Below are 22,447 nucleotides of genomic sequence, written 5' to 3' on the forward strand. Positions count from 1 at the left end.
TTTGTCTACTTTGAACTTTATATAAATAAAATCTCAAGGATGTATTCTTGTGTCTCTTTCAACATTACATTTGGGAAGTTAACCCATGTTGTTATGAGTTGTAGTTTGTTCGTTCTCATTGCCGTGTAATGCATTGTTTATTGTAAATTTATTTATCCCTTCTGTTGCACATGGGCTTTGGGGTGGGTTCCAGTTTGGGGCTATTGCAGACAGTGCTGCTAGCAACACTCCTGTACATGTCAGTGGGTGAGTTTCTTTAATGTTGCTGAGGACGGATTCCTTGATGGTGAGATCCCGGGTCATGGGACGTAGGTATGTCCAGCTCTGATAGATGCTGCCAGGTTTCCACAGTGTCTTCATCAATTTACATTCTCACCAGCACTGTATGAGAGTTCCAGTTTTTCCATGTCATCACCACTTTGTGGTTTTCGTCTCTGTCATTTTGGCCTATCTGGTAGGTGTGTATTGGTAAGGCATTGTGATTTTAATTTAGTTTTCTTTGATGACTAAACTAGAGCATCTTTTATATGTTTATTGGCCATTTGGATTTCCCTTTTTGTGAAATTTCTTCTCAAGTTTTTGCCCATTTTTATATTGGGTCATCTGCCTTTTCCTTATGGGTTTGTAGGAGTTCTTTGCTGGATTTCTATATTGAAATTATTTTCTCCACTATGTGGCCTAACTTTTGATTCTGTTGATATCTTTTGATAAAGAATTATTAATTTTAATACAGTCCCATTTATTTTTTTCCTTCATGGTTAACACTTCCTTGTATTCTGTTTTTAAAAAAATCTTTACCTGTCACAAGGTCTGAAGGTATTCTTTGTTTTCTTCTAAAAGTTTTATTATTTTACCTTTCACATTTATTTCCACCATGCATCTGGAATTGACTTTCTGCATGTAAAGTAGAGCTTAAGAATCATTTTTTTTCATATGGATACGCAGTGTATTCATTTCCTAGGGCTACTGTAACAAAGTACCACAAACTGGGTGGCCTAAAACAGCAGAAATGTATCCTCTCATGGTTCTGGAGGCCAGAAGCCTGAAATCAAGGTGTGGGCAGGGTCATGTTCCCTCTGAAGGCTCCAGGGAAGAATCGTTCCTTGCCTCTTCCTAGCTTCTGGTTGTGGCTGGTAATCCTTGACGTTCCTTGGCTTGCAGCTGCATTGTTCTGATCTCTGCCTCTGTTGTCACATAGGCTTCTTCCCCTTGTGCTTCTCTGTGTCTAAACTTCCATCTTCTTATAAGGACACTGGTCGTAATGGATTTAGGGCCCACCCTAACCCACTCTAACCTCATTTTAACTAATTACATCTTCAGTGACCCTGTTTCCAAATAATGTCACATTATTAGGTCCTGGGGGGTGGTTAGGACTTCAATATATCTTTTGGGGGAACACAATCAACCCACAGTACCCAGTGAACCCAGTGCCATTTATTGAACTTCAGTGTCATCTTTGTCATAAATCAGGTGATTATCTGTGTAGGTCCATTTGGGGACCTTCTTTTTTGTTCTATTGGTCTAATTGTCTATGACACAGATACTGTTATTTTATAATGAATCTTGGTATCTGATAGAGTAAGTCTTCCAGCTTTGTTGTTGTTCTTCAACATTATTTTGTTTTTTGGCAGTTTGCATTTCCATATGAATTTTAGAATCTGCGTGTCAATTTCTACCAGAAGAAACAACTGCTATTTTTTAAAATTGAAATTGCATTGAAGATGCAATTTGGGGGAGAACTGACATCTTTAAAATATTGAGACTTGCAGTCCATGTACATGGCATAGCCCTCTATTATTTAGGTCTTCTTCAGTTTCTCTCAATAATGTTTTTAATAGTTTTCAGTGTTAAGGTCTTACACATCTTTCATTGCACTTATTCCTATATATTTGATATTTTTTGATGGAGATGTGTTTTGATGAAATAAAAAGCAGAGGAAGTGAAGAAAAACTTCTACTGGGTTTACTGTTTCACATTATTAAGGAATTTTCCCATGTTTACCAAGCTTAGCAGGGCTAAGATTTAAGTCGAGGTCTCACTGGATCCAAATAAGAGCTGGGCAAATAAATTAGTTACCTTTTCAAAAATGCAGTTTTTATTTTTTATGTATTTTTTAATTTTTTAACATCTTTATTGGAGTATAATTGCTTTAAAATGGTGTGTTAGTTTCTGCTGTATAACAAAGTGAATCAGTTATACATATACATATGTCCCCATATCTCTTCCCTCTTGCATCTCCCTCCCTCCCATCCTCCCTATCCCACCCCTCTAGGTGGTCACAAAGCACCGAGCTGATCTCCCTGTAAAAATGCAGTTTTTAGAAGAGGCGAAGTGGTTCAAAATATGGGATCCTTGGATGTAGGTAAAATAGGTCCTTGGTAGAGAAAAGGTAGAGGCGTTAGTTCAGCCATGTTGCCACATGGAGAACCGTGGCTGGAAGAGGTATTGAGGACACGATGCAGATATTGGATGGGATAGGGGTCTAGATCTGAGGTTGAGAACGTTAGGGTCCCCCAGAAGTGCCAGGTGGGCCAGGAGGATGGCCAAGGTGGTGGTGTTTTGAGTCCTTTCCTCCTTGAACCAGAGCTGTTCTGTTCCACTTTTATCTAGTATGTTGGAGTGTAGCATAAACGTTAGAAATACACATGCACTCACATCTACGTGTGAATACACAAGGTTCTTGTACTAAAAACAGCTTAAAGACTACCAGACTAGATATTCTTTAACATTCCATTCAGCCCCAGGATTCTGGGATTTTAATATTGTAGCCAGCCCACACTCCAGGGCCTCTGCACACATCGTTATTAACCTTGATCTTGGCAGCGTTGTGATACTGTGTGCATATCCCAGGCCTTCCCAGGAGCTACTGCAGAATGTCTGTTTGGAGGGTCTTTTTTTTTTTTTTTTTTTTTGCAGTACGCGGGCCTCTCACTGTTGTGGCCTCTCCCATTGCGGAGCACAGGCTCCGGACGCACAGGCTCAGCGGCCATGGCTCACGGGCCCAGCCACTCCGTGGCATGTGGGATCTTCCCGGACCGGGGCACAAACCCATGTCCCCTGCATCGACAGGCAGACTCTCAACCACTGCGCCACCAGGGGAGCCCTGTTTGGAGGGTCTTGAGCATGGTAATCAGATTGGAAGAGAGCTCGGGGACTTGTCCAGCTGCATCATAGCAAAGCAGCATTTTTATTCAGACTCTGGATTGCAAATCACTAGAAACAGCTTCATTTACAAGGAAAATCAGAAATAATTCAAGTACACTACAAAACAGAGTTTCTGTTTTATTTTTACCTGATACCTAAGAGATGTGATCACCTGATAGAAACTCATTGCCAGGAAGAAAAGAAAGACATGATTATTATAAATATATACTTCATTTTCATAAGTTTTATGGAACAGAATCTTTTTCCTCTTGACAGTCAACTAATTCTTCCAATGGCATTTACTTTGTTTCTGTCTTTCCCAAATAAACCCTCAGCCTAGAGGTTTAAACATAGCAATCATCATCATTATCATAAGTAATAATAATTATGTAATTATTAATATATTGCATATTAATAATGTATAATAAATTATTATGTGAAGGAGGAGGAGAAGAAATTATATCACTGCTACTCTTCCTGCTTGGGGTTGATGGAGATTGTGGGGAGCCCTAGAGCCCCATCCACCCCCTCCGACCACCACTTTGCATGACTCAGCCCAACCACCATGCCAGTGAGCCCAAAATAAATACTCAGAGCCGCCTCTTGGGCAGCTGAAGATAAGCTCATTTGCTGGTGTGGGCATGCCTTGCTCCACCGTGAGCCTGAGTCCCCTTGATCCTGGCAATGGCTGATGAGAGAGGAGCAGTCAGCCCTTTCTAGCCCGACCTTCCTGCCCTCTCATCCTGTGGTCAGTAACCCCTTTGTGCTGGCCGAGTGCTCTCCGTGCTCATCTCTTGGTCTACCCATCATTCTTCTCCTCTTTCCTTCCACTCTTTACTCCCGCTCCAGCAAATAAGAAAACAGACAACAACCACAGCCTTGCTTGAGTATCCCCAACTTGTGGTGGTGAAGCCAGAAGGACCAGGGTCCCTGTAGGCAGGGAAAGCAGATGGGCCAGTGATGCCTTCTTGGAGCACCCCTCTCCCTCCCCCACGAGCGGTGAAGGCCGCAGTCAGTCCTAAAGCAGGCTCGGCTTGGTTTCCTAGGGAACTCTGTTTTCTGCTTCCCATCCTCCTCCCCTTGCGAATGGGCTTTGTTTGCACACTTGCTTGTTTAATGTGTTATTGCGCCATTTGGAACTCTTTAGTTTTGCAGACAATTGACTTTGGACTTGCAGGGAACGCTGTCACATGCCCAGCTTGCACCTCACACTGCACAGGACAGGACAGCCGTAGCCGCCGTAGGAGAGCTATGTAAGGGAGGGGAAGTCACCCTCCCTAGCCCCTGCCCCCCATTCCTTGCTTTTGAAAATAAGACAGCAGGGACTCACACAGCTGTTCCTTAATGGGTAGGCCCTGCAAGCGTGCTGGCTTTATCATCAGCCTGCACCGGCTGGAGGAAGACTTGGAAGCCCCATTACAGAACTTAGGTCACAGAGGTGAACTGAAAAGGACAAAGCCCTCTGACTCAACAAAATGACGAGAAGTGGCTCCTCTGTGCGAAGCAGTGGGCCAGGCAATGTGTCAGCGGTTCAAAGATTTAGGGTAAGTGCCTGCCCTCAAGGATCTGGCTCTTTCCTGTGAAGCAGACAGTGTGGTAAGGTCTATAGTAGACACGTAAATGGTGAGATGAATTCCAGTGGAGGAAATCGGACAAGAAATTCAGGGAGGGATTCATATTCGAGTTGGGCTCGAGGGGCAGGTTGGGTCGCCATTCTTGCGGGTGGAGGTAAGAGTGCATGAGAGGGAAAAACAGGGCAGGTGAAGGCCAGGAGGAGGGACAGGTGCTGGAAACAGCAAATGCTTTCGTAAGGCTGGGTGTGAGGGAGGAAAAAGAAATGGGAGATAAGGCCAAGGTGGGTTTGGAATGGAGATGAGTGGTTTTGAGCACAAAGCTGAAGAGTGTGAGTGTGTGTTAAGTTATCGGTTTTTCTAGCCGTGTCACCACCCTGAGGTTCCTTGGGGGTGGCTCATAGGCACTGCAGGAGCAAAGGTCCAGAGCAGCTCCTTCCTTGCCCATATTATATACTGGGGTATTGTCTTTCTTTTAAGAGGGTTCCCATTGGCCTGTGCCAGAGACCCATTCTCACTTATCTAGTCTCCATCAGTCTGCAAGTACTTACTGAGAGCCCTGTATGCCTAGCCCTGTACTCAGTTCTGCTGAAAGACGGTGGAAGATTTTGACCCAGTGGCATGGTAGTAAGAGCCACTGGGTCAGCAGCCTGAATTATAATTCCGTCTCTGCCACCCACTCATCATAAATCCTTAGGCAAGTCTCCTGGCCTCGCTGGGACCAGTTTCTCACCTGTGAAGTGCAGGTCTGGGCTAGTAAGTTGTTCCCAGCCGAGACATTTTAGGACCAACATGATCAGTACTATAATCTAGAGTTTTCCTGTGTGTGGACAGAGTAGGAAAGGGAGAGACCAGAGGCAAAGAGTCCACTTAAGAGGTGATGGCAAGAATTCCTGTGAGGTGTCTTAAGAGTCTGAGTGAGGCCTTTTACTTATTCATTCAACAAACGTTAATACTCAGTGCCAGCCACTGAGCATTGGGAATATAGCAGTGACCAAAACAAAGTCCCTGTCCTCAGGGTACTTTCTGTCTAGAGAGCAACAGTGGGATAGGAAACAAGGGTGATAGATCAAGAGAGGTAGTTTGAAACTCATGACAAGGGTGATAGTTGGAGCTGTGGAAGTATATGAGGTACCAGGGAAGAGAAAGCAAAAAGGTTTGGAGGGAAAGAGAGACCTGAGGTGATGGAACCTCAGGAACATTCTGTGGAAAACCAACTAATGTTTACTCCATAATAGAAGATACATTCTGTATCAAGCCAACGCAACAAACCCATCCGCCAATAATATCCCATTGTGGTTGAGAAGCTATGACACTAAAGAGAGAATGTCCATTTAGACACCCAGTTCTCCTTGACTATTGACTACATCACTCCTGTATGTGAAGCAAAATTACATCAGAGCCATATATGGTTTTATAAAATAGTAGGTCTATTTGGTTTACTCAGGTCTTTAATAAATACCAGTGGTACGTAAAAGTGGTATATGGGTGGCTGCCTAAGCTGCTAGTCCCTCAGATCTTTTCCCAAACCAGCTTGCTCCTGCTCCCCCGCTCCCCCTCTCCCTCCCTCCCTCCCTTCTTCCCTCTCTCTCTCTCTCCACCCCACCACCACTCCTTCTCCCAAAGTTATTGCAGTGGATCCAGAAGCAGATTCTGAGAGCCTCAAGCTTTTCCTTATTTACCCTTCAGTAATTACATATCACAGGTTGTTTTCCCTATTGGAGTCTGGGGCTGAGCAATTAGTCTCCCATTGTTTTTGCAGGAAATGACATCCATGTGACTTCTCCAGAAGCAACTGTTGACCACTCTGGTTAAAAGAATTTGGAAAACGTTCAGCACTTCCCCTGGTTGATCATTTAGACTGGCTGATTTAGAAAGCTTTTGGAAATGTGCAAAGCAAATAACGGTTGTCAGAACCGGAAATCCTACTGGGTCAGTTCCTAAACAAAATAGGCCTCTGGGGCTTCCCTGGTGGCGCAGTGGTTGAGAGTCCGCCTGCCGATGCAGGGCACACGGGTTCATGCCCCGGTCCGGGAAGATCCCACGTGCCGCGGAGCGGCTGGGCCCGTGAGCCATGGCCGCTGAGCCTGCGCGTCCGGAGCCTGTGCTCCGCAGCGGGAGAGGCCACAGCGGTGAGAGGCCCGCCTACCGCAAAAAAAAAAAAAAAAAATAGGCCTCTGAACTGTTGCTCTGGTCTCTTGATGCACTGACTTGTCTGGACCCTTCACTGTGTGGCTGACTGGTGCCTAGGCATTCTGTTCCTTTTATAATGCTTTATTAGGGACTGATTAGTCAGGATGCTTTCCAGCTGCAGACAATTGACAACCCAACTTAAGGAGGCCTGTACAATAAGAAACTTATTGGAAGTCTAGTAGCTCTGCAGACTTCAGGGTTGACTGAATACAAACACCCCTACTCTCCTTCCCTGTGTTTTTTCTGTCTTTGTCTTCCTCTGTGGGCCAGCTTTATGCTTCAGTTGGAGCAAGATAGCTACGGAAGTCCTAGGCATCACATCCTACACAACCATTCAGAAGCAGGCAATTTCTCCCAGAAGAATGGGAGAAGCTCCCAGCAAAACGTTCTGCGCGGGCTTCCCTGGTGGTGCAGTGGTTGAGAGTCTGCCTGCCGATGCAGGGGACACGGGTTCGTGCCCCGGTCGGGGAGGATCCCACATGCGGCGGAGCGGCTGGGCCCGTGAGCCATGGCTGCTAAGCCTGCGCGTCCGGAGCCTGTGCTCCGCAACGGGAGAGGCCACAGCAGTGAGAGGCCCGCGTACCGGAGAAAAAAAAAAAAAAAAAAAAAAGAGTGTGCCAAGTCCAGCCATTGTCCTCTGAGTAGCTATCTCATCCGTCTTAGTTACTGGGGAGGGAGGGTACACCCCGACTTGTCCTACGAGTCACTTGACATGATGTTGGGCATGAAAAATGCTGCTTGCCAGTGTCGAATTTCTGCCAAAGCAAATGGTCACAGTGCCCTAATGCATGGTTTTCAGTGGAGAAAAATCACTATGCTCTCTTCATTGAAAAGGAAGAACTATTCTGTTATTTTTCATGTGTTTTTTCGTTGGCAAAAGACACACAGGAGTTCTGAGCTGCAGCAATTTTGGAAAAAAAGGCTGATAAGACCAAAGGACCAGTGTCCATCATGAGGCTGCTCCATCACAGACTCAGTGGGGCCCGGAGTGGAATATGCCACTAGGCATTGAGTAAACCCCTCTGGGATGGTCCCCTTGGAGGGCTTGCCATCTCCAACCTCATATGCAAAGACATCATTCAGGAGGGGAGGTGGAATTTCACTGCTCCATCGACTTGACTCACCTCCTCTGGAACCACGGCTTCACATCTGTGAGACCTGTGGGAAGGCAGAGCAACTCTTACTAACTGGCCTCATCTATGTGGGTCACCAAAGCACCTGTACTTAGGGGAATCACTGGCTATTCCTTGTCTTTGCAAAGTCCCTGACACTTTGAGAGATTCTCAGCCCTTCTGGACTAGCTGGGGAAAGCTGCTAGGCTCGAAGTTCCACTAAGGCAGGAATTGTGCTCATGTCACACAGATGCCCCATGTGTGGGCGGAATGATTGAACAGTCGGTCTGTTCCAGGGAGATCTGTCTTTCAGCCACGCTGACCAAGCATTCACTCCCTAAGGAGAAATAAAAAAGGGGAACATTTTGTTGCCTAACTTCAGAATTTTATAATCTAAATATACAATGTTTAGGTGTCCCATCTTCATATTTAGAACCTCATAGGCTGCCAGACAGAGGTGAAATAATATTAATATTAGCTGAGCCTGTGTTCTGCAAGCAAGACTGCACTATTATTCACTGATTGGTTCAAACAGTGCTGGCTGAATGTCTTCCTGCTGTGAGCTATGAGGCAGGGCATTCTTCACCGACTTGAGAGGAATAAAAAATGGGGAAAAAATAGGGCCTTCCCGTACAACTTAGAAGACTTACAACTTAAAAAGTAGGATACAATAAGTACATTCAAAGTATCTATATCAAATAAAATACAATTTTTAAAAAGAGAAAAGCAAAGAGGGGTAAGATAATACCAAATTGGGAAAGTCCAGGTAGAAATGGGCTCAAGAAGATGATGAGAGTTACTCTAGGCCTTAAAGTGGGGCTTGTGACCTGACACCCCCTCCCCCAGAATTCCACGGATGGAATTCTGGGGGAGGGAGTGTCTGTGAACTTGGATGGAGGAAAATTATCTATTTTCACTAACCCTTAATTGAAACCTAACATTTCGTTCTGTTATGACAGTAGTATTAGCTGTTTGTCACCAATAGTAATTCTAGGCATTTTCATATTACATTATAGTTACAGATACCCTGAAGTATCATTTATGCCCAACATTACTTCAAAACTACGGTAGTAATCAGACTTTGCCTGGAACTTATTTAAATGTTAAGAGAAGCACATCATAATTTTGTTATATATTTTGATAACTGAATATCAGTATACTTCTTTTAAGTCCTATGCATTTCATGTGTTAACTTCAAGAATTTAAAAACATTATTCTGAGAAACATGTCTCTAGACTGTTATGGAACAAAAAGGTAAAGAGCCCTAGGCTTAGAAAATGGTGAGGCCACCTACTGGCACTTATGGGACAGAAGACACTCAGAGAAGGGTCTGGAATGTCCACAGGCTGAGGCAGGACTGGTGGCTGGATTCTGCAGCATCTGATGGGAAGATGTGGGGACAGAGCTAAGGCGAGTGGGAGGCCCAGGCTGATATATTGATAATTTCACAGGTAAACTTGTAGGTGGTGGGAAGCAGTAGAGGTGTTTCCGCTGAGGCTTTAAGTTGCGTTTAGGAAGAAGCAGGATTGGAAGAGAAGGAGCTGGAGGCCAGGAGGTGGGTTTCTGCAAGGAGTGAAGCTGACCAAACAAGAGTGTAAAGGTGAGAATGGAGAGAGGCAGTGAGTTCCAGAGTTGCCATGGGACTCGAAGGTCAGGCTCAGGCCAGGGTTTGCCGTGCATGTGAGCAAGGCCGGCTTAGGCTTCAGGCCTGCATGATCCAGAGAAGGATAATAGCTCCTCGCCTTCCCCGAGTGATTACTGTGCCAGATGCTGTTTGAAGCCTTTCAGTGTCATTTATATGTCACTAAATTTATATTATTTAATGCTCATAACAACCCTGTGAGGTTAGTACAGTAATTCCTATTTTTCAGATAATAAAATGAAATCTAGAAAACAGAAGTGAGGGCCTCACAGCCAGCAGGGGAGAATGGAGTGTATTGCTGAAAGAAAGAGGAGAGAGGAATTGGTTTGGGGGGGAGAAAAGGTTATGGGTTCAGCTTGAGATATCTTTGCATTGTTCTCTTACCTTCAATTATTTTAAAAGGCTAAAAATTCAAATAAAGTATTTATAAGCACAGTTTCTGGTTTTTTTCATTGTCCAGATTGTTATTTGTTTGTTATTAGTGAGTGCTGAGTCAGTTTGTAAATTGGTTTCATCTTTCCTGTGAAAAACAAAGAGAAATCTGGCAGTAAGAGTGTGGTACATTGATGGGTGCCCCAAACAAGGAAGATGTTGTGGTTTCCAGAAGGGAAACACAATATATATTAAATTACTTCTGCCTAATGATGCATGTTTCCTTTTGTTGTGGTATTTTTCAGGACCAGTCCAGCAGCTGTATTAGAAGACATGTGGTATATATAAAGTTTGTGATCGTTGGGGGAAATTTTGGTAAGTGTCGCTGCATTTATTTCTGATACCTTGTGAAGTAAATGGTGCTCCTAAAGGGAAACCATGGCTTTGTTCTGTGCATCTTTTAAACCTGTACTACACTTGACAAAATGGATTTTATAATTAAATGTGACGTTCAGTTGGTGTTTTCTGACAGTATGACATATTTTTCTTGTCATTGCTGATGTTATTAAGCAATATGGGGTTTTCTAAGATATAATAATAAGTCTAGATTTTAGGAAACCTTCCAGATACAGGATAAAGAATACCCGGGACCATTTAGCTTATGTTCTTAGCCATCCGTGGAATGTGAGAGTAATAAACTTGCAAACCAAAAGAATAAAAAAATGTTTTTAAGTTTCCAAAGCAGAGAGATCCTCCTGGTCTATATGTTGAAATGAGAGAGAAACAGGCAGTTAGCTGCTTGGGGAATGGGACATGAAAGGGAGTTAAGAATCCAGCATGCCTGGGACCCAGCCCACCAACCAGCATAACAGCAGCCTGAGACCAGGAACATTAAATTCAGCAAACACCCAGAAGACCTTGCTAGCAGTAGTCAAAAGGACAGGAGACTAGGGTTAAAACTCAAGTTCTACACTTATCGGTTGTTATATAACCTCTCTGAGCCTCAACCTCCTCGTCTGTTAAATGAGGCTTATAATGTTACCTACCTCAGAGTGTTGTGAGAATAAACCAAACTAGGTAGTGCTGGGGCACCATGAGTGCTCAATAAAGCAGTTATTCTTCTGTTTTTTAATTTATTTTATTGAAGTATAGTTGATTTATATTTTAAATAGAAAATACATTCAATATTTTATTGAAGTATAGTTGTGTTTATTTCTGCTGTACAACAAAGTGATTCATATATATATATACACATTCTTTTTCATATTCTTTTCCATTACGGTTTATCACAGGATATTGAATACAGTTCCCTGTGCTCTACAGTAGGACCTTGTTGTTGATCCAGTCTATATATACTGGTTTGCATCTGCTCACCCAGTCTCCCAATCCATCCCTCCCCCTTGGCAACCACAAGTCTGTTCTCTGTGTCTGTGAAAAGCAGTTATTCTTGACAACAGAACACCCTTGTTTGGAAACTGGACATCTGCCATTGAGGTCAGGCCAGCAAAAGGTGTGAGAATCTTCCAGCAGGAGGGCCGCTGGGAAGGGGCTGGTCACACCCCATTTGCTATCACAGGGGGCGTCACAGCTGGTCGCCACAGTCCCTCCTGCAGCGTCCACTGCATAACAGTGTCCCCGAGACCTTTGCCATCTTCTCTAACCCTCTCAACCCATTCTTAAACCAGCTTAGCTAATTTAACTTCCCTTCCTTCCATCTCTGCAGCCAGGTGCAATCACGTTGTTTGAGCTTTGTTTGGTTTTGGAGTTAAAGTTATTTTGAACCAAGATAACGAGAAGAAAAAGAAGGGTGGAGAGGAGATGGTACCCTTGGTTTAGGCTTCAGTAACCATGTTGAGGCTTTCATTTCATAGACAAAAAGTTGGACTTTTTGTCTATGCTTATTATGCAGCCTTCACAGAGATCCAATTATTGGAAGGAAATTTTTGAGCTTTGACCAAAAGAATTTGGCTTTGAGGTGGAGCCTTTACCTGTGGTTGGAGAGAATCAACCGTATCAGCTGATGGTTAAGATCGGGTGTCTGGAGGTGACAACCCTCCAGTTGCAGGGGATCAAAGAGATGGACACGGCCTCAGGGGTTGTCTGGCCCAGTCTCCCACTAACCAAAAAACATCTTTTCTCCAGAATTCTTGACAGAGGGGAATTCACATTCTCTCAAAGGTGGGGTTTGCTACTGCACAGAGGAGCTTTCTCCAATTAAAAAGCAATTCAGGGCACAGGGAAATTTAAGGGGGTGAGAAAATTGTTCTAGATCTTGATTGTACTGGTATTTATACAACTGTAGGTTTTGTGAAAACTCACAGGACTATACAATAGAAAAGGAGAATTTTGCTGTAGTTAATTAAACCTTAATTTTTTTAATGGGAAAAAAACGAGCAATTAGATACCTGGACATTAGGTCAAATTGTTAAAGAGGGAAGGAGAGAGTAGGGGGGAGGAAAGAAAAGCGATCTAGTCCTTCTGTTGAGCTACAATATGTGGTCAAGGGAACAAGGACTTGGTCTTCGTACTTCCTGTCATTTCAGTGTCTGGACAGTGACTGCCACCTAGAAGGCCTGTGATAAGTATTTACTGAATTGCTGACTTCCCTGAGTCACTCTGTAAGCAGATAGAGACAAGTACACTCACTTTTCCACACACCAGCCCACCAGATATTTGAAGATGCTCTCCTTCCTCATTCTTCTTCTCTGGGCTGAACTTACCATCTCCGTTCTTTGACTCTTTGTCTCCTGATGTTATTTTCCTTTCCCTGCCCACCCGGCGCCTCTTCTTGAGGAAGCATCGGCTTTACCACTCCCGACACGAATGGCCCAGTGCTAGAAACGCAGCCCCCGAGGGGGTTTGGCCCGGGAGGAGTACAATGGGTCCTCGCTTCTGTAGATGGTGTTAATAGACACCAGTCCTTATCCCCTTCCATACTGAGGGCCTGGTAACTGGATCGTGAAGAATTTCTTAGTAGTCTTCTAAGAATGGAGCTCCTAAAAGTAGGGAGGTTAGCAGTCCAAGAGATCGGGTGGCAGCAGATCCGTCCTCATAAATGTCTTAACTGAAATGAGGCCAGGCCCTGCCACCCCTAGTTTGAAACAGCAGTGGTGCTGTTTATAAATCTTTCGGGGTAGTACTATATTACAGATCCTGATTCTTCACTGTGAGTCATAGGAAGTTAGAAATTCTGAAAATTAAACTTGTAGGTGCCTTGAAAAATCTAGATTTTTTTTCCTGGCCATGCCAGGGAGAGATATATAAATAGATAGAGAGAGAGAGCAGTAGTTCTCAACCTGGGTTGTTTTTGTCCTCGCAGAGGACATTTGGCAAATGTCTGAAGAAATTTTTGGTTTCCACACGGCAGGGAGGGAGGGTGGGTGTGTGCTACTGGCATCTAGTGGGTGGAAGCTAGAGTTACTGCTAAAGACCCTAAAATGCATAGGACACCCGTCTCCACACACACACACAGAAATGATCCAGCCCAAGATGTCAATAGTGCTGAGGCTGTGAAACCGATATGGAAATAATAATAATAATTAAAAAATCAGGTATTTCTTGGTGCCGCCCCGGCAAAGTCCTCGTAGAGTGGAGCTGCTGCCAGAGATGCCTGACGGTGTCTTCTGAGGAGCGGCCAGCGGCGCGATGGAGCGGGCCAGGGACCGTTTACGCCTGAGACGGACCACAGAACAGCACGTACCAGAGGTAGAAGACCAAGTCAAACGGAGGAGAACAGCCTCACTGAGCAACCAGGAGTGTCACCTGTATCCAAGGCGATCTCCGCAGCAGCAGCAAGTCCCTGTGGTGGATTTCCAGGCAGAACTGAGACAGGCATTCTTAGCTGAGGCACCAAGAGGTGGTTAAAGCAGTATTGGAACACCCAGGTAGCTGATTCCAAGAGAGAAAACAAAACAAAACAGGCTCCGTCTACTATTCGAATCTTCCGCCCCAGCTTGCACTGTTTGTAGGAGAACGTGCGTCATACCTTAATCTGTAGCCTTCCCTTAGGTCTTAAGGATCCCGAAACTTTCCTGTGGACATTGGATTTGGTGGAGCAGCAATCATGACTGTGGGAAAGAGCAGCCAGATGCTGCAGCACATTGACTCCCGGATGAGATGTGTGTCCTGCAAGATGGTTGGATCTTCACTGGCACCTTTAAGGCCTTTGACAAGCATATGAACTTGATGCTCTGTGATTGTGATGAGTTCAGGAAGATCAAGCCAAAGGATGCTAAGCAGCCAGAGCGTGAAGAAAAGCGGGTTTGGGGTCTGGTGTTGCTCCGTGGGGAGAACTTGGTTTCCATGACTGTGGAGGGACCACCCCCCAAAGATACTGGCATTGCTCGGGTACCACTTGCTGGAGCTGCAGGAGGCCCTGGGGTTGGGAGGGCAGCCGGCAGAGGTGTTCCAGCTGGTGTTCCAATTCCCCAGGCTCCTGCTGGATTAGCAGGCCCTGTCCGACGGGTTGGGGGGCCATCCCAACAGGTAATAACCCCACAGGGAAGAGGCACTGTCGCAGCTGCTGCAGTTGCTGCTACTGCGAGCATTGCTGGAGCCCCACCTCGGTATCCACCAGGGCGTGGGACTGCACCTACACCTGTTGGTCGAGCAACTTCACCTCCAGGAATTATGGCTCCTCCACCTGGTATGAGACCACCCATGGGCCCACCAATTGGGCTTCCTCCTACTCGAGGGACACCAATAGGCATGCCCCCTCCAGGAATGAGACCCCCTCCACCAGGAATAAGAGGTCCAACTCCCCCAGGAATGCGTCCACCAAGACCCTAGGATACTATTGATCCTTCTTAGTCACTTTTTTTTCCTGTAATGTGTCTTGTGAAATGTGTGGAGTGTTTGTGAGCTTTTGTCTCCTCTGCTGCATTAATATTAGCTAATAAATGCATAAATTAAACTGTGAAAAAAAATCAGTGTCTAAAGTACTCATGATTTTGAAGGTTTAAAATTTTTAATATTTTGACATTTAATTAAATGTAAATATATAACTAGAAAACATCAAGAAGTTTGTTCAGAGAATCACGGAGCTGAAAGGGCCCCTACATTACCACTGATTCCAAGCAAGATCTGATCTAAATGAATTCAGACAGATGGGTGTCTGCAGACTTATACTGAGGACTGTCAACTAAAGCTAGAAGCACGACTCACACAACTTGATCCCAGCATTCACACAAAAGACATTGTCTCGTATTTTAAATTTCAGCCCCAGCTTCTTCAGATGTGTTTGTCTTCAGATGACCTCTGAGATGAAATGGTATTTCATTCTGGGCTAGTCCATCCTTTTGAATCAAGGGTGTGATTCTGGTGTGATGAAAATGTGCTTAGGGAGGAGAGAGATCTCATTACAGATGATTGAGATTGGGTATTTTGGTACACAGGACTGTTTATTTCCATCAATTTTCTAGTGACACTACAATCTGGTTTAACCGGGAGTTGTTGAGAGCTTGTGTAGCCCAATATGGCCACATTTGCTGAAGCAGGGAGATTAAAGCAACATATGTCAAGTTGTGATATAGGACAATCCACATGAAAAGATTTTAATTATAGGGCCTGTTTCGGGAGGGTAACTGTGCTTTTTGTGAGGTATATTTTGGGATCCACTAACCCAGCTTCAAGGCCAGTAATATCTTCCCAGAAAGGGTGTGGTTGTGTGCTTGTGGACATAAATATTTTCCTACCAAAAGCTTTGGTATTCGGTATTTTCCTTTGACTTTACTCCCCTTCATTTTTCTTTTTCTGATAATCTTTCCTCTTGCAAGAATGCTATGAAAATGCGTTCTGGAAAGCTGGAGAAGAGAAGGATAAAAGATCTCATTTAGATGGCCGAGCCCAGAGATTTAGGGACTTTACATTATCAGTCTGCTGTTTTTAAGACGAATAGAATTTGGAGGAATGTGCCAGAGGTAATAGTAAGCAGAGTCAAGGGAAACTATAAAAACACCATGTTGGGGCAAAATATTTTAATGTAAAGATCTGTAGCAAAACTACACATTTATAGCTGCTCGTTTCCAGCACGCCCTCTCCAACCCATGGGTAATTCTCATGAGCTTGTTTCAGCGCTCTTCGCCTAATGACCTGGACTGGGTATCTGCTTTCGCTTTTGTTCTTCAAGGTTTGTGCCTTTGCCCTGCTCTGCCTCTGGTGCATCAGGTGGATCCCTGGGGGAGTGGGGAGCGGGGGCTTCCTGCCTAGCTCTCCAGGTGGCTCCCACGCACTAACCTGTGTGAACCGAGGCTCCATTCTCCCCTTTGTCGGGGCATACAGGTCGCACGCAGCAGCGCTGCCCAGCTTCTCAGATTCCCTTCCGTGAGAGCCACTGAAAGCTATAAAGAACAGAGCAGTACGGCACGTTGAAAGTCAGCTCTGTGCATGCTGGCCCTGCTCTGGCGTCCCTAAGAACAAGCACCACATTCTATAGCCTTGTACTCTTCATCTTTGAAGTAATTCGCACAATCGTTTATCTCTTGCTCACGAAGAGAAGTGTTCTTCTCTTTCCGGGTTAGTTTTGGTGCCATCCTAAACCAGGTTCTTTGAAGCTGCTTTGAGGCTGCCCTCCTGCTTGTCTGCTCCAAGAGCCCACGTACTTAGAATTCACTCTAAAATGCACACTGTTGTGTGGTTTTTACCTGCAGCAACACGTAAACCAGAATTTCCCGCTTGTGGAAGGGAAACGTTTTCAGAATAAGTAGCTGTCGTGTATTCTAGTACATGACCGGAGAGCTGACCCTGTGTAATACATCCCACCTGCGATCCAGGTGGTGGGGACCCACCCACCCCCCAGCCCTGCCCATAACTGACAGGCTGCCCATGTGAGTGCATGTTATGATACCATTTGTGTAACCAGCTTAGGTTCGTAAGAAGCTGCTGCACACTTGCCCCTCCCAAGCCACCTCTTCGGCGGTGGAGCAGGTGTTATGCCCAGATATAATCCGAGGCTCCGAGACTTTAGCCTGCGTCTCAGACAGGGGGCGTTTGGGAGTGTGGGCATGTTTGTTGTCCTGCCCTCAAAGAGTAAGTCACTGTTGGCATGTTGGAGACAGGGGGTGGGGCAGGGATGGTAAACGTCCTGCCGCGTCTGGGACAGCCCTGCCCGGTGAAGAATTGTCCCTGGCACAGCATTCATTGCACTCTTACTCAGAAGCACTGCTCTGAGGTTGCATGGCTGCTATGCAGAAGAGCCGGGCTCCTACCCACTCTCTCCGAATCCAGGATCTTTATGTCCCTCTCCACATTAAAGGCATCACAGAAAATCCCCACTTCTTTGGGAGCGCTCACTGAAGTAAAATTGAACTCAGAATGGCTGTTCCTCAGATTATGCCATTGCTGCTGTGCACACCAGAGCTCAGGTGTGGCACACTCCAGGGGAAACAGCCTCTCTGAGACCTCAGTGGCCCAGCCTACCAGCACCCTGTTCCTGCCGTTCCTCTATCAACGCCCAGTGCAGGTGGACACAGAGAGTGCTGTCTTTGGAAGAGATCAAAGAGGATGCTCCACCCAAAGCCTTTGATCCAATCTTACTGGCTTACAAACCATCCAGAGGGGCAATTAGGTATCAATCTCAGGAGTTTTTGATAAGATATCTTAGGCTTCTTATCTACCTGGTACACTTCTACAGCCTGTTGGAGCTTTGTTTAAAGTTTGGTTTTGATGTCAGCCAACAAAGAAGCCAAACAGTGGCTACATCAGTTTGAATGAGCACACATGAAATTTATTAAAGTGGTAAAAATAAAACCATGTTGAATGAAAAGGCACACAGTGAAGCTGACCTGAATATAAAGGTTGAAGGGATTATGAAAAGGGGAGGAAGCGACAGTGTCTGATCTTTTCTTTTTTTTTCTTTTCTCTTTTTTTTTCCCCCTTTTTCTTCTTCCAGTTTCTATCTCAATTTTTTATTTTGAAAATTTTCAAACCTACTGGTTTGAGAGAATGATAAAACAAATACCAATTGTTCTAAATTTGCCACATTTGCCTTTTTTATTCCCTCTTCCAATTACATATATGTAACATATATGTAATATACAATATATAGTATATATAGTATACATTCTAGAAATTTTTGCTACACCATTTGGAAGTTGCAAACACCGTGACACTTTAAATAGTTCACCATGTATATTCTAAATCTAAGCACTTTCTTCTATATAACTACAATACTATTAGCTAGTAAGAAATTTAACAATAATTCCATAATATTATCTAATATCCAGTCCATGTTCAAACTTTCCCAGTTGTCCCTGGCTGGTTGTGGTATAAAATGTCTTGCCTTCTGGGCTTGTCTGTTTCTTCACAGTGTTTTTTAACTTGCTTGTTTTTTAACCCATTTCCTAAAAATTGTTAGATCTGTAGGCTTGTTATTAGATGCAGGTTAAGCCTCTTTTGCCAAGAATACTTCATAGGTAGTATTGCATGCTTGATATTACATCACATCAGGAGGCAGATGATGTCAACTTGGCCTGCCATCCACAGTGCTAAGTTTGATTTCACAGATCAGGTGGTAACCAGACCTCACCAGTGTCCAGATATACTTTGAGTCAGTAAGGCATCTATGGGCTGATACCTGGGTCCTTTGTCAACATCCTGTCCCCCACCCACCTTCAATCCAGTGCTTTGAGTATCGATGAATAATCCTCACCTGCAGCAGTTATTACACTGGGATAGTGTCTGATATTTTTCACCCTTTGCTTTCACTTCCCCAGTTCTTTATAGTGAATGATCTAGGGCTTCATATTTTTCAGTGATGATTTTTAAGCCACTTCCTTGGTAGTCAGCTATCTTTTGCTGTGATAATAGATTGTGCTAAACATTTTTATTTCTCACCTTCAGAATAAGAAGGAGTAACTTTAGCAGAGCATTTACTGCATACCAGGACCACACAGACGCCTTACCTATAGAACTCCTTTCACTTTCTTCTCTCACAACAGCTCAGACTAGCAAGCGAAGTGACTTGCTCAGGGTCACCCAGCTCCCACGGTGGAGCCAACATCAAGCAGATCTGTCAGGCTTAGAGCCAGGGTTTTCCACTCATTCGTGTTCCCTCCGACCTCCAACCCTGGCTGTATCTCCCACCCTACAGTTCTTGCCTTAGATGAATGCCTGCCTGACTGGTAGGTCCATAAACAGGGAAAGTCAGTGAGGGCAGGGCTGTGCAGCTGGAGAAACACAAGCTATCCACACCTAAAAGGGGCAGGTGCTCCTGGGTCTCTGACAGATGTGGGCCCAGCATCACCAGAGATCTCTATCTGTGTGTTTACCATTCCAACTTTTTAATGTTGGCAGCTAATTAATATATTCTGATACTTTCCAGCCAAGTTGCCAGTTTTCAGCACCAGCACCGCTGCTGACTGAGGCTTGAGTCAGTCATGGCTTTGCTTAGAAATGGAATTCATTGTTTGTCTGTCTGTTTGCTTATTTGTTTTTAACACCCTCTTTTAAACAGATATTAATATTCTTGAAATGTGATACTGTTTTGATTTGGGGGGGTGTCTGAGTTTTGAAGAGGGAAAGTTGGGCTTCATGGAAGTGTTCTTTAATTGATACATTAATATAAAACCTTCATTTTATGGGATTTTGTTTTTCACTGAGTCAACACAGTTTATTACTGAACTGCACTTTCACTTTCAAACAGACTGTTTCAAAGAGCTGGAACAAGTGTGCGGTGGGAGTTGGGGGAGGGACAGGTGCCCCTCGGGAGCCAGGACCCCCAGCTGGCTTCCCCCGGCCAACGCAGGGGAGGGAGCATCAGGCCATTCAATCTCCAGGCGCCAGCTCTCCACGTGCACATGCACAGCAAGCCAGCAGCTCCTCACACATAAACACAGACATGCTTAACAAAAATGGGATTTCTTAACTAGCACAATAGTAGATGTTTTGTCTGTAGCTTTGAAGGAAAGCAAATACATTTTGCTCTGAGTATCATCCTTAGAATTTTTCGTTTTCAGATTGTTCTCTGAGTCCTTGCAGGGCGATGAAGTTTTTCTGTTTCACCCACCTTGCACTCTGTGTTCTCTGTGTATATTTAACTGTGTTAAAGAGTCACAGAAGAACCTGTAAACTTGTTCCGGTGAGAAGAACCGAAGCAGAACTGACAGATAAATAGCATCACTTCTCGGGATGGGCCTCAGTTGTTGTAGTGCTGGCTGAGGGTGAAGGCCTACTACGTTAATTCGAATTGTTTTTAGCAGAATTATTCTTAAATTGGGAGTGATGGGGAATGATTGCAGGTAAAGACCTTCTGTGGTCTTACTTCATCTTGCAGGAATTTAGTCCTGCCCTCCCATTTTACAGATTAATGACCTGAGGCACAGAGAGATTGAGTCATTCCCAGGTCAGACCTAATTAGCCTGGGTCTCTTGTAATTGCACCTCACGTTTCCTAAAGCCTAAATTTTCAGTTAACAGGTAGTAACCGTAATGCTTCACCCTGTGTATCATCTCATTGTCCACAATGATTATTTCCATCGAAACCCTCTGTGACCCAGGTTCCCACCACCAGTAATGTTTAACAGGTGAAGAAATGAAGGTCCAAATCAGTGTTGTTCAAACATAGAGATAGAAGGCAAGGAACATGTATAATTATAATTTTCTAGTAGCCATGTTAAAAGAAAGTAAAAAGAAACAGATGGAATTAATTTTGACAGTGTACTTTAACCTAATATTTATCTAAAATATTATCATATTGCCATGCAATCAATATTAAAAGTTATTGGAATTTTTTGGTACCAAGTCTTTGAAATCTCAGTGTGTACTTTACACTTAACAGCACCTCTCAGTTTAGCCATATTTCAAGTATCCAGTATGGCTAGTTGCTCCCAGTATTGACCAGCATGGCAGTCTGGTGGCCCAAGGCCATACCCAGCTAGATTCTTTCATTGAAATCTCTTGAGAAAAACTTAATCAGCTTTCTTATTCTTCCCACAGACTGAGGCCACACATTTCTGTCCTCTTTGTGTCACTTTTTCCCCAGCTAACTCTAATTACAGGGAGATGCTTGGTTTGGCCATAACCACAAGCTCAGCAGTTTTCTACCAGTCCTGGCAGCTGGTGAGACCAACATACTCTGCCTCATAAATGACAGTGGGAAGCATTCTTCCAAATTTCTCCACAGCAGTTTCCATGATTTCCTCTCTCTTAGGAATAACTCAGTGGCATTTTGCAAAGCCAGGGTGATTTTTAAAATGCATCCTTTCTTAAAGACCCATTCTAATCAATGGAGTCTTAAAATACATGCTACCAAGTAGTCTCCCTAGGACCTCAGCAGAACAAGCAGGGATTATACGTTTTTTATCTTTTTATTCCAAGTATACCTCTATTTTGACTCATAATAGTTTGCTCTTTTCTTTTTTAACTAATCAAATGCTTCCCCAATATATCAGTCCCATTTTGAGCATTATTTACAATGACACTGAGAGCATTATTCACGATAAAACATTAGTAAAGATCAGATTCCATTTCCACTAAATGTGAAGTCCCTGGCCATTACTTGAAGTATCATACTGTAATACAATCCCAGAAACAAAAGTGACAGAGAATGGTGACAGGCTCCTGGAGTTTGTTATGATGGACTTCGCCCAAATAGAAACGCTGATTTGTAAGAATTGAAATCTGAATAGGAAAAAGATTGTCCCCTATTCTTAATTAGAGGCCAGACCTCCACATCCTCCAAAATTCTCAGTTAAATATAGAGAAGATAATACCTTTTTTTGTTATCCTGTGGCCTTGTCCGGTAATTGAAGGATGACACCATAAAACCAGATAAATGCATTTCCCCTAATTCCCTGCAGTGCTGTCATCTTTAGATTTTGACTTGGTGTCGATCTCTCCTATTCACAGACCCCCCTGAAATCTGTCATTTAAAACACTTTAGGTGTAAGGTTTCATTTGGAATCAGAACAATATGTTGTAAGGGCTGTTTTCTTCTCTCGTCCAACTACTTTCCTGTAGTAATGCTCACTTAGACCCCAAACCACGGTCCTCTTATTCACTCTGATTTGAAGGCGTTTTTATTTCTTTGAGTGGATATCTCATGGTCATTTCAGAATGTCATTTAGTAGCTGTATTTCTGCTAAATAACCATAAATTATAGTTGACTCTATCCAAGTGGCTGAGTACCTAGGTTTTGCTTCCAAGTACGGTGCTGAGTAGAAATGTTGTGGTTTCATCTTCAATATTAATAGTTGACTGAGAGTGATGGTTGGGCCTGAATATGACGAAATCTAGAATGCAGTGGCAGACCATCATCTACTGCAGGGATTCTTCGGGTTTTTTTTAAGATTTTTTTTTTTTTTTTTTGATGTGGACCATTTTTAAAGTCTTTATTGAATTTGTTACAATATTGTTTCTGTTTTATGTTTTGGTTTTTTGGCTGCTAGGCATGTGGAAATCTTTGCTCCTAGACCAGGG

At 44.0% G+C, this 22,447-nt stretch overlaps 2 protein-coding genes and 1 pseudogene across 5 annotated transcripts in view; all 3 read left to right on the plus strand.

The window, feature by feature from the left end:
* Nucleotides 1-22,447, plus strand: part of FYN (FYN proto-oncogene, Src family tyrosine kinase) — a 219,264-nt gene that overhangs the window by 78,742 nt on the left and 118,075 nt on the right. For all 4 annotated transcript variants that reach the window (XM_055087549.1, XM_024115517.2, XM_055087550.1 and 1 more), the window contains exon 3: nt 10,340-10,409. The gene's annotated coding sequence lies outside the window, so the exon portion shown is untranslated. The remainder of the gene's footprint in view (nt 1-10,339; nt 10,410-22,447) is intronic.
* Nucleotides 13,504-13,898, plus strand: LOC102987528 (SNRPN upstream reading frame protein-like). Its single transcript, XM_055087552.1, has one exon. The coding sequence runs from the start codon at nt 13,680-13,682 to the stop codon at nt 13,896-13,898; it is 219 nt and encodes a 72-aa protein (XP_054943527.1). The 5' UTR covers nt 13,504-13,679.
* Nucleotides 13,839-14,945, plus strand: LOC102987242 (small nuclear ribonucleoprotein-associated protein N-like; annotated as a pseudogene).

Source organism: Physeter macrocephalus, chromosome 10, assembly GCF_002837175.3.
Source record: "Physeter macrocephalus isolate SW-GA chromosome 10, ASM283717v5, whole genome shotgun sequence".
Taxonomy (NCBI): Eukaryota; Metazoa; Chordata; class Mammalia; order Artiodactyla; family Physeteridae; genus Physeter; species Physeter macrocephalus.